Raw genomic sequence first — 16,964 nt, forward strand, 5'->3', positions numbered from 1 at the left:
CAGTCAATAGAGAGTTCTATCGCGATGTTCTAAGGTGTTTGAGGGAGAACATGAGGAGAAAACGTCCAGAGAAGTGGCGCACAAACGACTGGGTACTCCACCATGACAACGCATGACCGCATACAGCTTACATTGTGCAGAAATTTTTGGCTAAAAACAAGATGGAAGTTGTTCCCCACCCACCGTACTCGCCAGACTTAGCTCCATGCGACTTCTTTCTCTTCCCCAAGACGAAAATCAAGTTGAAGGGGCGAAGATTTGATACACTTGAGGAAATTCAAGCGGAAACCCAGACAGTACTAAACACCCTAACAAAGAAAGACTTCCAGGATGCATTTGAAAAGTGGCAGAAACACTGGGATCGGTGTATGTGCTCCCAAGGGGACTACTTTGAAGGTGATGGTACAGAATAAGATCTAGGTAAGATGTAATACTTTTTATTAATATATTTTGGGAACTTTTGGATTGTACCACATACATGGAGAGGATTAGAAAGAACTACATTAGTTCTACTACATACAGACACAAATAAGTGGAACAATAAATTATTGATTAAATTTTTTTCCTCATTTTGGGCTTTTGCAGTGTTAATAGCATCAACGGTTATGACATTAAAGATAAAGAGGTCAGCCAAGGACTTCCAGCAAGAACTACTACAACAAGGGAAACCGTCTAATGTGACTATTTAAGTTTTATCACTTGAGGACTTATCACCTTTACATGTTTCGATCCCTACACATCATCCTCAGAGGGCATCAGAGGGCAGTGTAAACAACACAGCAGGCCACAAATAAACACAGAAATATTAAGAATCTCCTTTCGCAAGATAAACAGGCGGCACAGGACCAGCCACCTCCACAAATAATAATAGGAGAATTGACACAAACCTGTATGGTTTATAAATTTTAAGCTTGATCTAGAAAGTTTTTAAATAAACTTTTAATAAGTTTTAACACCAAGATGGCTGCTGTGAATGTGAAAGGTTGAACATTGCACATATTGTGCATTTCAGACATCATATGTGTATCTATACAAATAACATCTATTGTAATAGTAGTTTCCGAAAGTACTGATGCCCTCTGAGGATGATCGGTAGGGATCAAAACATGTAAGGGTGATAAGTCCTCAAGTGATAAAACTTAAATAGTCACATTAGACGGTATTATTTTTGCCTTTGTAATTGTTAGTGTGACGGACCAGAATGAAACAAATCAAATTCATGAAGGATTATGTATACATGAAAAATCTCTAAATGAAAATGTGATAAAGAAAGAAACAAAAAGTTCTGGGAAGAACTGGTCACCTACTTTCCTTGGGTAAAACACACACGACACAAAACAGGACGTGTCCAACAATTCCTTTATTGCTGCGTGTGTATTCGCTGCCATGGTAACGTGTTTATCAGGCCACTGCCTATCAGTGGTTGGGAGGTATACATGTACAGACACACAGTCTTTCCTTTGATGCGACACAGACAACACAGAAAATGACACATCCAAAAATTCTTTTATTGTTTTTCTATTCACTGCCGCAGCACTGTGTTTATTGAGCTGTTGTCTAGCAATGATGGGAGAATACATGCATACACACACAGACAACAAGGTTACCAAATAAGCCTACTTTTTTTATTTTGAAAAAGAAAAAAGAGGAGTCTTATGTGATTACCCTACTGTCTGTGTCCCTCCTAATGCCTGAAAGTTGAATTATGGGAGCCAGAGAAGACAGTAATCAGAATACCACATAAACACATGTGGCATGTGACATATGACTTGATGCCTGAAAGCTGGAATAGGGGGCAAATAAGATTTAGAAGTTTGTAAAATGATACAGCAATACAAACATTATATTCCTGAACAATATCACTGTCCTGTTTTTATTTAAAACACAATGTTCTGGAGACTGTATCCTGTCTCCATCTTCAGGTAAAACCTACACTTTTAACATATCCGAAATATATGTTAAATATATATTTTTTTTATTTCATATACTTAATTATAATACTTATTACCAAGTTCGGGCAAATTTTTTTTTATCATATGACACGTTGCACTGGTATGGATCCATACTAGTAATTCAATGACTAGATGTATCCTATATTAACTGCCTGATAATGGTCCTATGTGACCGAGACACGTAGCAGAAACAAAGATTTAATTGTAAACATTAAAGGTGAGTATACATTTGTTGTGGTGACGGTTTAACCAACTACTATATACATATGCCAAGTACTATTTTACAGTGGTTCTATAACCTACAAAGTTGGCCATTTTAGTAGTAATTAAAGCAATGTTAGATTCTTTGTATGCAGTGTATCAAATGTTAAAAGAAATGCTGTAAGTTTGCAGATGAAGCATAATTTTCTACTTCATTAAAAACGTGTTCCTATTTTGCAAAACATGGGTAAAAACTAAAAATTATACAGTACCAACATGTCTATGTATTAATTTGATGCATCACTAAACATTTATAAATTCAATATGAATTATGCACTCTGGGATCTCTTTTACTCTTACGCTTCGACCTTAGTGTATGAGAAGCCTTCCAGTCCTTGAACATTAAACTAATACAAAGAAAAATTAAATCGTACTTCTAATATTTCCTCAATAACTTTCAGTGGTAAAAGTTAGCTATTTATTATTTTTCTTTTCATTACCCAAAAGTGCCTTGTCCAATTTTAGCCACTTTTTCATATTTGGCAGCTTCATCACAAAAAGGAAAATCAAATTCTTCGATGTATTTCTCCTTCTCCTTGGTATTCATGATTGTTGATGGATTGCTATCAATCCCCCTGTTACTTGACATCTTGATTTCGTTCACACTCGTCTATCAACCACATCAACCTGTTAATTATTGAAAAGTTCAATTTACAAGAACATACTTATTAGCGGTCAACACCTTCCTTCGTACTACAAGTCTCGAATGTCTCGAAGTCCTCTATGCGCCTCTATGTCTATTGATACAAAATGGCCGCCGCCAGTGCCGAGAGCATAGTCGGTAAGAAGGTATGCTATCATAGCACCAGTCTAAGCGTACCCCCTCCCCCCGTCAACGTAATAATATTTCACATGAATAGCAATAAATAATTTTGCAACCCTGATCTCTTGTTTTGCAAAGGTTATTACGCCGTTGTTTTAAATGAGTTTAATATCACTTCACTCATATCCGTCAGGAGAAAGTTTCTCACCGATGCCTGTAAAGCATGAACATTTCATTTATATCATCCAACACCGAAGAGAGATGAAGTAGGAGGAGATTGGAGAAAACTGCATAATGAGGAGCTTCATAACTTGTACTCTTCTCCACGTATTATTAGGGTGATCAAGTCAGGGAGGATGAGATGGGCAGGACATGTAGCATGAAAGGGTGAGAAGGAGAATGCATATAGGATATTGGTGGGAAAGTCAGAAAGAAAGAGACCACTTGGAAGACCAAGACTTACGTGAGTGGACAATATTAAAATGGATCGTAGAGAGATAGGATGGGATGGTATGGTTTGGACTGACCTGGCTCAGGATAGGGATCAGTGGAGAGTTCTTTTGAACACGGTAATGAACCTTCGGGTTCCATAAATTGGTGGGAAGTTTTTAAGTAGCTGAGCTACGGGCGGCATTACATAGAATTTCAGGAAAATATTCAGCTGCATCGCTGTACTAAAAGGGTAAAGCTGTCCCTGTAACAGGCCATGAACACCCATAGGGTTGTCAGGCGTCGAGGCTCTCACATAATCAAATAATTAATCATCTTAAGCAAATTACCTACTCACACAAGAACACAAAAATTGCATTAGTTGGGAAATGTGGTAATTGAGCCAGCAAAGAGACTGGCTACTTGCTGGAGAATTGGGGTTCGGTTCCTGGCAGAAACAGCTTCTGAACCGGCTGCTACGAGTTTGGTAACCCATGCATAGGGGACTGGCACCCACTGAACCTCCTGTCCATTGGGCACTGAGGTGCTACCCTCTGGGTTACAACGGGTATAGAGTGAAGCTGCTCATTCAGGCCCATTTAGTGCAGAACTTATACGTTCTTCCCTCCGCCCCACATGTTGTCATGGCATCATGCTTAGGCATAGGAATGGATCTGTTTCATACGAATTTACTTATATTAATCAGAGGCAACTGAATAGAGTAAACCAAGGAAAAAAAAAAAGAACAAAATGAAGCAGGCAGCAAACAGTGCTTGGCTTAATCTTCAACTCTGAAGATGAAGGCGACATATTCCTTCGAAACGTCGGTTGAGTTTCAATGATCTACATGGCATTACATCCCAAAAGAACAAACTCTTCATAGTCACTGCTGTGAGAGCCTCGACTTCTGAATAGTTCTTTCTACGTGCCCTTTACATTTTCGCATGAAGTGGACACGTAAGGGAGAGACTGTTCTTCTTCTAGCACATTTCATCTGCGGAAATGATAAAGAATCTCTAAGAAAGCTGACACGAGAAACTTCTGTAGGTCAGCGTTTGTTCACTGCTAACTATATTTTTCACTCAAATTGATTTTCTTTTGAAACTCGTCAAAAAATATCATACAACAAAAACCCTCATTTGCTTCAGATCCATAATAATCCAGTTTTTACACTAATACGAGAGAGAAGTCAAGAATATTGTTTAACGTATTATAGTTTGGAAATCACACGGAAGAACGTAATCCAATTCTCATAATTTTGCTTTTACACAAATTAAATTTGTTTTCCATTTCACTCTATATATAAATTCTTGGGAATTATATCAGCAAATTAAAAGCTGGGGCAGTGAGAATGGGTTCTGAGATTCTCATATTTGCTTTAAATTTTTTATAATGAATATTTCCACCGAAACTTGAACACGTGATTGAAGATGTATCTTAAATTTTTAGCCACAAATCTTTATTGCAAATTATTAATACCTTACATATATACAAAGTTTTATGCTTAGGAGTACACTTAAAATTTTACTTATACAAACTGTTTCCTGATTTTTACATATGCAGTTTTAATTACATGTCACTTACAGTACTACACGGTGCCGCGACGTAGTACACAAACTGAAAATTTATCTCTTGAAAACCTTCTAACTTATATTTAATTAGGCCTGCAAAATTCCACGCTGAAAGACACTCAGAATCTTACAATGTAATTTCTAGACACCGGCCCCACTCCTTCAGAAAGGGAACTGTCGGCATCTGAGTTTTTGGACCATCTATATCCAGCTACAAGTATGAAGAGACATTTCATAAGGTGAAAGGTAAAGTTACCTCTGCATATAAATAAACCCGACTCCATGAAATACAAGGTGCGACAATTTAATTCCCGGAATGGTCCTCTGAAAGGAAAATTTGCTCACCTGTGCACTGGCGGTTGCTGTCGCCTTCAAAATGCTCTCCTTGTGAAACTATGCACTTCATGAGACGATGGTTCCTCTACCAGAAACAGTCTTGAAATTCGTTTTCCGGAATAGCTTGCAGTAACGTTGTCACGTTTCTTTGGATGTCAGGAGTGTCAGCAAATTTTTGTTCCTTCAGGATATTTTTTAATTTTGGAAAGAGCCAAAAATCGCAAGGGGCTATGTCAGATGAATAAGGTGGATCTCCGTTTTTGTGATGGATTTTCTTATCCAGGAACTTGCGAACTCTTCACTCATCATACTCAGGGGCACTGTCATGGTGGAGAATCCACTTGCCAGGTCAGATTTCTGGTCTTTCATCCAAACAGAATCCCGTAACCTTATCAGAATGAATAATGCGATCAGTAATGACTTATGCTTGTCCCGCCTGGGAATTAGCGGCAGACACCTGACTCTTAAAATTGCAGCGCCTACAAAACAAGATTCTCCGCAACATTGGAAATTTTGCAAGGTGAACACCGGTGAGTGATTTGCATAAGGCTTTCATCCTTCCGTATGTATATGTTTAGATAACAAAATTGTGCAGACAACAAGCAGAAGTCATACAAAGTCATGAGAATGACATCGTTTGCAACATAAGACAAAGTGAAGTCAGACACAGAAAATATAAGAGGCTTAAACTTGGCGGCGGTCATGCTTACGACCGTTCAAGTGACTAAGGCATGCACTGTCTTCACTCACTCGGAAAGCGGGATCGTGGGTTCAAATCCCACAAAATGACCCTTGTTTGTTATAAAAATGGATCAACTATACAGGCAAATTCAGTCCTCCTAAAGTGGCATAGTATCAAGATCATACACTGTTTGAGTATCAACCCTTCGCTTATTTAATGGTTCTGAACATAATGCTTGTGCACCTGTCAGATCTAAATCATTCAAGGATATTTCCATGAAGTCTTCATAATTCATCACTGCATCAGGATTCATTTCAGAAACATCACTTGAATGGTTCACATATTTAGGTCTACTTTCTGTCACATCTTGTGAAGGCTGAAACAGTGCCTGCAGCACAGTCTTTTTACTCTTAGAAATTCCCTCCTCTTTCATATACTTGTGGTTACAAAATTTAAAAGAATCACCTTCTGCCTCTTTCATACATCTCAGCAAAGTTACACCACTGACTTTTAAATCACACTCACCTCCAGGTAGGTTAGGCCCAAGTAAAGCACATGCTGAATCCAGAAAGGCAGGGAACTTACCACCATTATGAATGAACCATAACATCTTATCAAAATCTTTCGTTAATTTGAACTTCACAAAATGTTTTGCATCATTTGGAATGTCTTGTTCAGTACAATAAGGCAGCAAGACAGAAAAAAACAGGCATCTAGATTTATGGTCAGAAAACTTGTTCTTCAAAAACCGCAGGGCAATGACATCTGCCCCTCTGTAGAGTCCTTCCTGGTTGCAGCACTTAGGGGGTGAAGACACCACCATTACAAAATCAAGATGAACAAAAGCATCATTGTACCATTCATATGGATCCTAAAAACAGAAAACATAAGATAGACAATTTCATTTCCAAAACGTACCATTTTATAGCATATCATTTTCAATCTTATCTATCTATAGTGAAACAATTCATTTTTCCATAATTACCAATATTTTCTTACAGGTCTGAGAATACAAATCTCTGTTCATAATCTAAATATAAGTATATTAAAGCATGTGATTTGTTTCATTTTTGGTCCATCACACTAACAGTTACAATTATAAAAGGCAAGTCCGTCCACTGTGACTATTTCAGTTTGCTCACTTTATAATTCACTAGCCTTACATGTTTCGATCCATTTGGATCATCTTCAGAGGCACCAAACACTTTTTAGAAAACACTATCACAACAGTTGTCATATCAATTACACATGTATTGCCTAGTACACAATTTTCCATCTATCAGTCACAGCAGCCTTTCTGGTTATAGAAATATTTAAAGTTGTTTTTAAAAACTTTGTTCAAAATTAAAATTCATAAACCTTACGGTTCGTGTCAATAACCCCTGTTGTCTCTCTTCTAGGTGGCCGATGATGTGCCGCCTATGTAACTTGTGTAAGGAGATTCTTAATATAGTCCGTTATGATTTCTTGGCCCGCTGTGCACATCATCGGCCACCTAGAAGAGAGACAACAGGGGTTGTTGACACGAACCGTAAGGTTTATGAATTTTAATTTTGAACAAAGTTTTTAAAAACAACTTTAAATATTTCTATAACTAGAAAGGCTGCTGTGACTGATAGACAGAATATTGTGTACTTGGCAATACATGTGTAATTGATATGGCAACTGTTGTGATAGTGGTTTCTAAAAAGTGTTTGGTGCCTCTGAAGATGATCCAAATGGATCGAAACATGTAAGGCTAGTGAATTATAAAGTGAGAAAACTGAAATAGTCACACTGGACGGACTTGTCTTTTATAATTGTATATTAAAGCAGTTTTTTTATGTTATATAAATCAAATAGCATATGCTTGTCTATTGCAGAAAACATGCCAAAATTTTATACATAAGTACCCTAAAATTGCTTGCTTTCATGCTCACCACTGATCAAAATTATGTAAGACCAAAACAACATTCTACATATTCTTCAACTCATCAGCCCACTCAAATATCTGTCCACATATATTGTAATTACTTTGCAATTATAAGATATTGCATGTAAGGTGACCAGGGCCTGATAGCGGTGAGAGTAGCCAAGGCCAGTCACAAATGTCAGGCCCACACCCCACTCAGAAATTCATACAAATGGAAGAATATATTTAATAAACACTTAAAAAAAACAGATTTTCTGTCACTTAAATGTTAAAATATACAACAGAAACAATTTTCAGTTTATTACAGATTATTTACATTTATTTGGCATATAATTTGGGACTGATTTAATTTTTAAATGAAATAATATATGGGGCCCCTTGGCCAGGGACCTGGGCCAAATGGCCCTGCTGCTCCCCTCCCCCTCTCTATATGGGCACAAACTAAAGAATTCATGCTAATCTTAATACCTGTAATAACCAATGCAACTGAAACAGCATTATTAAATAATCTAAGAAGAGATCACTGTAATATTACTGCAATTCAACATAAACAGCAGTTCTAATTCAAATATTCACTATATTAAACTGTGTAATCACGTCTTCATGGTGCAGAGTTTAATGCATAAGGTAAGCATTACCGTTACCTTCACCTTTACACTGATATCTCACTGATAAAAGTTACCTTTACCTTTACACTGATATCTCACTGATAAAAGTAACAAAAATAGTTTTCCATTCTACACATTTATTTCTTGGCCCCCAGGGAACATTACTTAGTCTGCTGTATGTTTTCATGTATAGTCATCCCAAACTGTTCGAAGATAACTATATAACCACTTTTGCTTAAGCTTCCAGACCTTTTTCTTGGTTTTTGGTATATCCAGTTGGTCCAATAGTGCATCAACAAAGCAGTGCTTCCTTAAGTACTTTGCTAATTCTTCCACAACTTTTATATGAGACACATTGGATGCAGTATAGATAATCAATAACTTCGGTTGTTTAATATCTGAAAAACAAAGAGAGTTAATGCAGATTCTAAAGGGTACTGACAATGGACAATGTCCAAAGACCCAGTAATTCTAAGAGGAATTAAAACAAGGATTTCTGGACAGAGCTCATACAGCCTATTTTCTTGCTGCACAGACTTCTAGGCCTACAAATCTTATGTTGCTAATATTATATTTACAAAACGTAACTTCATAATCCAACAACAAAATGCAATTTTGCTGATGGGGTGAGATGCTGAGCTTGTGGGCAGATGGTCACAGGATAAAATCCTACTTGTGTCAGTTTTGTATTTTGTTGCTCACAATTGTAAATATGTTACATTTTAAAATGCCATCATCATAATCCTCCTGATTACAGGCATAACTCAAGTATAAATTCTGATAATATTAAAGTTGTCCGTTACAATCTCAAAGTTTTATTACTCCAACATATTTATAATTTCAGACTCATAAATAAAATTTCATACATAATTTGTAGGTATGTTTCTAATCTACCTTTATACCAAACTCCAAATTCCTAGCGCCAGGTATCGCTGTCACAGAAAGAGCTAAATGCAAAATTTTCACAGGGCCTACAAGCTGGCCTACTTTCCACGCCCCCCTTTCCCCCCACAATAATAAATGAAAGGAGAAAAAAAACCTTAATCAAGTTGCTTTTTTTATTTCCATACTTAATTTCCAGACCCTATATTAAGTCATACTAGTGTCATCACCACCTCACAAGTTTGTACATCCACCATGTTGTTGTTGTTAAAAATACATGGTCTGTCCAAAAAGAAACCAAACTTGACAAATAGGGTGCCAACAAACCGACACAGGTGACTCATGAGTGTGTCGCTGTGTAGCGGTGACCTTAAGCTTTAACCTGACACCTACCCAATCACGCCATATCAATTAGTCATCAAGTACATGTGGTAGAGTGAACCTGACTTTTGCAATTTTTGCAAGTTGAAACATGAAGGACCTTGAGCAATGTGTTTGCGTGAATTCGGTTTCAAATTGGCAAAAACTTTTACAGAGACTTTTCAGATGTTGAAGCAAGCTTATGGAGAGGATTATTTAAGGCGTACACAATGTCATGAATGGTACCAACGTTTCAAATCGGGCAGAACGTCCACCGAAGACGATCCCAAACCTGGGCAGCCTTCCACATCAACGGACGATGATCATGTTCAGAAAGTGCATGCTGTGATTCGCGAAAATCGCCACCTAACTGTCTGTGAAGTTTCTGAATAAGTCTACACCAGTAAAAGTTTGTGCCACACAATTTTGACGAAAAACTGGAGATGCATCGTGTTGCTGCAAAATTTGTGCCATGTCTCTTGATAGACGAACAAAAACCGAACCATGTCATGGTCAGTCAGGTGTTGTTTATCATTCAAATGCTGGCGAAAACTTTCTGAAAAATGTCATAACAGGTGATGAAACGTGGGTGTATGGGTACAATATCGAAACAAAAGCTCAACCACAACCAAAACGAGCGCGTCAAAGTCAATCAAATGTGAAGGTGTTGTTGATCTGTTGTTGCCTGAGAGGTGGTGAAACAAGAGCTGGATGCTGCACCACAACAACGCACCTGCTCACACGTCACTCCTCATCCGTGAAATTTTAGTGATGCACAAGACAACTGTCATCCCCCAACCGCCTTACTCTCCAGATTTGGCCCCTGCAGACTTTTTCTTTTTGTTCCCAAAGTTGAAATACAATCTGAAAGGTCACCGATTTCAGACGATAGAAGAGCTAGAAGAAAATTCGCTATGGGACCTACACACTATCCCACAAAACGCATTCCAGGACGCATTCCAGAATTGGAAAAAACGTTGGAAGCAATGCGTAGACAGTGGAGGGGAGTACTTTGAAGGAGACAAATCTTATTAAGTTGTAAGCTTATCAATAAATGTTTTAAAAAGAGAGTTCGGCTTCTTATTGGACAGACCATGTATTTGGCTGAGGTGACTTCCACTTCTCACCAAACTTCATGAAATTTAGTCAGCTGACTCAAAAGTTGAAATGGGATAACACACAAGAAACATATCTCAAATTCCATATCTTTTTACTTGAGAAACCAAAGTTAGTTCAAAACTATGTACGGTCTGTTAATTTTTGTTGGTATTATGACCCTTTCATCTTTCTTTCTTGCTTCATGGAGTTATACATTCATATGAGCAACCTGGCATCTCGAAAATACAGAAGAATATGAAAGCTCAGAGATAAAATGAAAGAAATGCTGTGCATGTATAAGGCCATTCTGTATACTATTTACTTGATAATATCCACATAGTATGAAAGATGTTCCTTACTAAGACCTATTATAGCACAATAAAACATAACTTCCCAGCTTTCCATAACTTACTTTTTGGTTGTTTGAATCTGTTCCATGAATATAGGATGATCATCAACAGACACATAACAACTACACAGCCAATGACTCCTACTAGCAATGCCTTCTTAGCAGAATCACCTGTAAGCAAATTTGTTTTCTTCAACTTTCCATTTCTCATGACAAAATTTATAAAAATTACATGATAATGATGCCTGTTTGAAGAAATAGTATAGCATTCTATGTCAAATGAAAACAAATGCACCATTTTCTAATTCACTCTAGTTTCCATAAAACTATTTAAGTTTACTGAGCTTATAAAAATTAATGCCTGAATAATTTTTCACTTTTAAGTACTACCAGTAATACTAATCTATGTATTACAGGGACCAGTGCTAGGTCAAACACTTGTAAGGTGCCAATGCAGTATTCTGAGATCACACACTTCCCAAATATACAGCATCCAGAATTTTTTAACACAAAGCAGACAAGTGAGTAAGCATAATATAACATGCACCATTTTTTGTAAATATTTTCCATAACTTCCAGGCTAACATTAGGAATTATATTGTGACGTGTTGCGCTATGCAGGACACCCCTCTCCCCGCCAGCAGTGACGTAACATCGAGCGCTGTGGCTACTACAATAACGGGCCAGTCAACACTCCCCCTCCCCTCCCCGAGATGACATGGTGACTAGGCAACAAGGATACGAGGCGTTTTCCCGTTGTCCGGCTGAGGTTTCACAAGAGGCCTACGCTGCCTACGGAGTGAGTTAAGTGTATCAGTCGCCGAAGTGAGTTCTCAAGGCAGCAGTCTACGAGTTAGCATGCGTGATCAGGAGTGACACAGTTGGAGTATAGCAGCAGTCGCAGAAAGAAGAACCAGACGTATATGTAATTGTGTAATTGGGAGTGTGTAACACAGGGACACTTACATAGCTCCCGTACTGTGAATACATGTAGACTACTGAAGATAGAGTGGACAGATTATTGCAATTAGGGTTATAAAGTGTGAAACCCCGCAACAGTGTGAAGACAGAGTGAAGAGAGTGGCTCAATGTTGGAGAAATGCCTTCAAGAAGGAAACTCCCCAGGGAACCTTCGGATGCCAGAGAAAGGACTTGGCGCCATGGTCTCATACCAGCAAGCGGCTGAAGACCAGGAGGAAATATAATGTCAGCAAGTGCAGGCCACACCATTACGTCGACAAAGGAAGTTTCTGAAGAAAGTAATGTTCAAGAATTGGGCCTTGTGGAGGGGTTGACCCCCTCCGAAACGAAAAAAATGGAATAGTACACAGGAGGAGCCGGTAACGTAGAAACACTGGTCTCCCTAGCAAGAGTGAAAGAAGAAAGAATGAAAGTGAAGGAGTGAATGGGAAACAACTGGATCTTCTGGCAAGTTAAAAGGGAACCACTAGAGACGAGCTTTGTCTTAAGAGGATAGCGGATGTAACAGCCAAATATTAGTCACTGCGAGTAGTAGCCGAAACAACAGGAGACCCACCAAGCACATCCTTGGAAGAAAAGGAACTGGGGTGCACCGTTAGGCTATTCAGGACGAACAGCCTTAAGGAGGGAGCAGTGTGACGTGTTGTGCTATGCAGGACACCCCTCCCCCTGCCAGCAGTGACATAAAGGAGGGAGCAGTGTGACGTGTTGTGCTATGCAGGACACCCCCCCCCCCGCCAACAGTGACATAACAACATCGAGCACTGTGGCTAATACGATAATGGGCCAGTCAACACTCCCCCTCCCCTCCCCCGAGGTGACACGGCGACTAGGCAACAAGGATACAAGGCGTTTTCCCGTTGTCCAGCTGAAGGTTTATAAGAGACCTACACTGCCTATGAAGAGAGTTAAGCGTATCAGTCACCGAAGTGAGTTCTTAAGGTAGCAGCCTACGAAGTTGAGTTGGAATCTAGCCAGCGGAGAGTTAAGAGTTAGTCAGCAGTGAACGAGTTAGCGTGTGTGATCAGGAGTGACACAGTTGGAGTACAGCAGCATTCGCAGAAAGAAGAAGCGGACGTGTGTATAATTGTGTAATTGGGAGTGTGTAACACAGGGACACTTACATAGCTCCTGTACTGTGAATACGTCTAGACTACTGAAGACAGAGTGGACAGATTATTGCGATTAGAGTTATAAAGTGTGAAACCCCACAACAGTGTGAAGACAGAGTGAAGAGATTATTGCGAATAGGGTTATAAAGTGTGAAACCCCGCAACAGTGTTATAATTAATTGTAGCCGAGACTTGTAGGTTGTTAAATAAACCAATTAACAATCCGAACGGTGTCTTCAGTAACAAAACACGTTACAATATTTTAACAATCCTTTGTTGACCACTGTTGACATGCAACATAGTAACATCAATCAACAAAGCACTGAAACAAGCACACTTACAAGTAGACTAAAGGGTTCTGATGATGGTATGAAAACCCAGTAATCCTGAAGAAAACTTACCTCATCTACAATCAATAACTGACTGCCTTCTATTCTGTGAAGCCTGGTTTCCATCTAATTAAGCCTTGAGTGGGACATTAAATCGTGAAAACAAACTTCAAACTATATAATGCACAGGTGCACTGATTTGTCAGTGCAGTTCAGCTATAACAGCATACACAGTTCACTTTTAATTCTTTCCCTTTCATGGAAAACATACTTTTAACAACTAAATATATATACCAATTGTAAATCCACCACAGACATAAGATATTTAAGAAAACCAAACAGAGTTAAGAACCAAACAATTAGAAAGATGCTGTGTGTTAAAAACACTAAAAGAAATATATGAAAAATACTACAGAGAAGCATCATGTTGTGTTGTAGTTCAGTTGTGCCAGTTTCTGTCAACATGACCTTTTATATAGGTATATTACAGTTAAATAATGCTTACAACATACGTAGGTCATTTCAAAAACAATGCACACAATTTTTTGTTTACGTCCATGTTTATTTTTTTTATATCTCTTTTCAGTCCTTCAATATAGTCCCCCTGCTTCTCAATGACTGAGTCCCAACATGTGGGAAGCTTTACTATTACATCCAGGACACCGTCTTTGTTTATCTGTCGAAGGCTCGGGTACTGCAGCAGAAAGCTCTTCCAGAGAGGGAAAACAACGGCCTCGCATAGGTTGTTTCAACTTTGGGAATAAGTCGAAGGCTGGTGGACTCGTGTCTGGGCTTCAGTGAGCCTGAGGCAAAACCTCCCAACCATACTGGTGCAGCTTTTCTGTTATGACATTCCTGATGTGCGGGCGACTGTTGTCATGGAGAATGATCGGCCCAGCCTCAAGCAACTGAGGTCGGTTTTTGTGCATTTTTCTGTGCAGATTTTGCATGAAGTCACGATAATAAACTGCTGTGACACTTTTCCCACACGGAACTCTGTCTGTCATGATGATTCCTTGGTGATCATAAGCAAAGATCATCATTTGTCTGACCTTTGATTGAGATCATCGAAATTTTTTTGGTCATGGCGAAGATGGACCTCTCCACTCGTTGGACTGTGATTTCAGCTGTGGATTTCTGTCAGGTTTTTTCCACATAAAGTTTCGATCTTAATGTATGTCCTTTGATCTTCAACCGTCACAATACCCTAGAACCATGCAGGCTCCATTTCTAACTCACGTTATTTACGAACAGAGTAAATTATAAACGAAACAAAATAACGCGCTTCTTTCTCAAGCCCTGAACTGTAACTGACGTGAGGCTCACTAATCCACAGTGTTGCCAACCTGTGCATTATTTATGAAATGACCCACATATTTCACCTATACAAACATATTACAATTAACCTAAACAAATTTATACCTAATGAAACAAAATATAACCATTTTACAATTAAAATATTTTTAGCAATCAAACAACATCATATACAGCTTTCTGATATTTAATATTTTAATAAAAGAAGTCTATAGGGACATTTCACCTCAATTAAAAAACCATAATACAATATATCAAATGTAAGCACTGACTAATATAGAGAAGGAACAGTCAAGTTAAGAATGAATGTACAATACCTGATGATGGTCAAAAGGCTGAAACATGTAGTAAACATTTAACATACACACCGATAGAAAAAAAATATGTTGAAAGAAACCGATACAACTGAAATATATGAAAATTCAAGTGTCAGGTGGCTCTGAAATTTGTAAGATGTTAAATGGCAGATGCCCTGTGGAAGTACAGCTGGTGATACAACACACAAGAAGACTCTGATGGAAATCCAAGTAAACCTCTATTCTTCAGGCAAAAGTGCATCCCACTAAGTAGAATATTTACAGTACACAAATGCTTGCCATAGGTGAGAGGCACAAATTTGCAGCACAAACTTATGATACTGCATTTGATCAATGAACTGCCAGGCAAGAGCTCAGCAAACACATTCCAATGTGCAACAATGGGAATTGTGTGTCAGTGGATAAATGTTATAGCGCATTGCTAGACAGCAGTCAGTGAACCAATGGACTGGCTGGGTAGCGATCAGGTGACTTGTTTTTTGTGTTGTCCATGTGGAGCCTTAGGTGTATAACGAGGACCTGCTGTAGCCTAGATTAGTGCAGTGAATGCAGTACAGTTGAGAGCACAAGGACGAGAATGGAGCATGTCCTTACTGAATTGTGAACATCAGCTGAGTACAGATCAGGATGAAGAAGTATAGAATGACTGAAGATGAAGTAACAAGAAGATTTCAGAGTGATTTGAAGTGCTAGTTCCTGTGTTAAGATCCGTTGCCAGGAGACGACTAGTGAAAACGGAGAATCGTCGTGCATGCGCAACAGTCAACTTAAAGTGTGTACAATAGCAATAGTGTTATAACTGAGTGTAAGAGAACCTGTAACCAAAGGTATTAATAAATCCAATCATCAAATTCAGAACCCGTTATTTCCACCATGCGTACCCTCCTATACGTAACAATATCATTAACAGCATGAGAAAGACATACTGCCTCTTTAGTTTGCACTTAAGACAAAGATTTATTTGAGCTGTATTCAGTTCTTTAATGTGAAGCATTAAATATCATATTTCAGCCAATGTACTCACCTACAACTATTTCTGGAGATTCTGATACAGGGCAAACACCATTTCTGCAGGAATCATGAAGTATGCGCACCTCAAATTTGTATTCCCCATATGTAGGGAAATATTCATTGTACTTGTAGCTCAATTCTTCTTCATCTGTGCTGCTAAATACTTTAGTTTCTTTTAATTCATTCCTGTCGTACACCATCAGTTCATATTTTCGAACACCAAAATTCAGAGGTGCTTGTTGCCATCTTACAGTGAGACTAGGTGACTCCGAAACATCAACATACAGAAATGGAGACCAATGTGTTAAATTGTTTTTATAAGATAAATCTACAATTCAAAAGAAACAAAGATATATATAAACATTGTAAACAGAAAAAATCTGCATATGAAATGCACTACAACCTACACTGTTCAAACATAAGATACAATACTCTTTGGAATAAAATCTTATCTCAAAAACAAATGAAACTGCATACAAGATGAAACAACAATTAACAGGCTATTTTGAAATGTTTATTTAAAATGCACCTAAAAGCAGACCATAAGAGTAACACACTTGTGGATTTTACTGTAGCCCATGTATTTTTTATTGCTAGTGGGGTGGGACTATGTCCCTTGTACTGTGGCCACTTCTGGTCTATTATAAAAGCCCCAGATGATTGGTAAGGGTGATTGTGGAGCAATTGGTGGAATGAC

The 16,964-nt window shown here is 38.3% G+C and overlaps 2 protein-coding genes across 2 annotated transcripts in view; both read right to left on the reverse strand.

Annotated features, from left to right (window-relative positions):
- Positions 1-2,914, reverse strand: part of LOC111873006 (cyclin-dependent kinase 9) — an 11,457-nt gene extending 8,543 nt beyond the window's left edge. Inside the window, exon 1 of the mRNA XM_023867361.2 lies at positions 2,654-2,914. Coding sequence (XP_023723129.1) covers positions 2,654-2,802 — 149 coding nt within the window. The 5' untranslated portion in view covers positions 2,803-2,914. The remainder of the gene's footprint in view (positions 1-2,653) is intronic.
- Positions 2,915-4,847: 1,933 nt separating this feature from the next.
- The window catches only part of LOC111873017, a 25,760-nt gene continuing 13,643 nt past the window's right edge, over positions 4,848-16,964 (reverse strand). Inside the window, exons 5-8 of the mRNA XM_023867374.2 lie at positions 16,281-16,595; positions 11,267-11,374; positions 8,764-8,912; positions 4,848-6,865 (exon numbers count right to left, since the gene is read on the reverse strand). Of these exons, the coding sequence (XP_023723142.1) occupies positions 6,152-6,865; positions 8,764-8,912; positions 11,267-11,374; positions 16,281-16,595 (1,286 nt within the window). The 3' untranslated portion in view covers positions 4,848-6,151. The remainder of the gene's footprint in view (positions 6,866-8,763; positions 8,913-11,266; positions 11,375-16,280; positions 16,596-16,964) is intronic.

This window comes from Cryptotermes secundus, unplaced genomic scaffold (assembly GCF_002891405.2).
Source record: "Cryptotermes secundus unplaced genomic scaffold, Csec_1.0 scaffold1175, whole genome shotgun sequence".
Taxonomy (NCBI): domain Eukaryota; kingdom Metazoa; phylum Arthropoda; class Insecta; order Blattodea; family Kalotermitidae; genus Cryptotermes; species Cryptotermes secundus.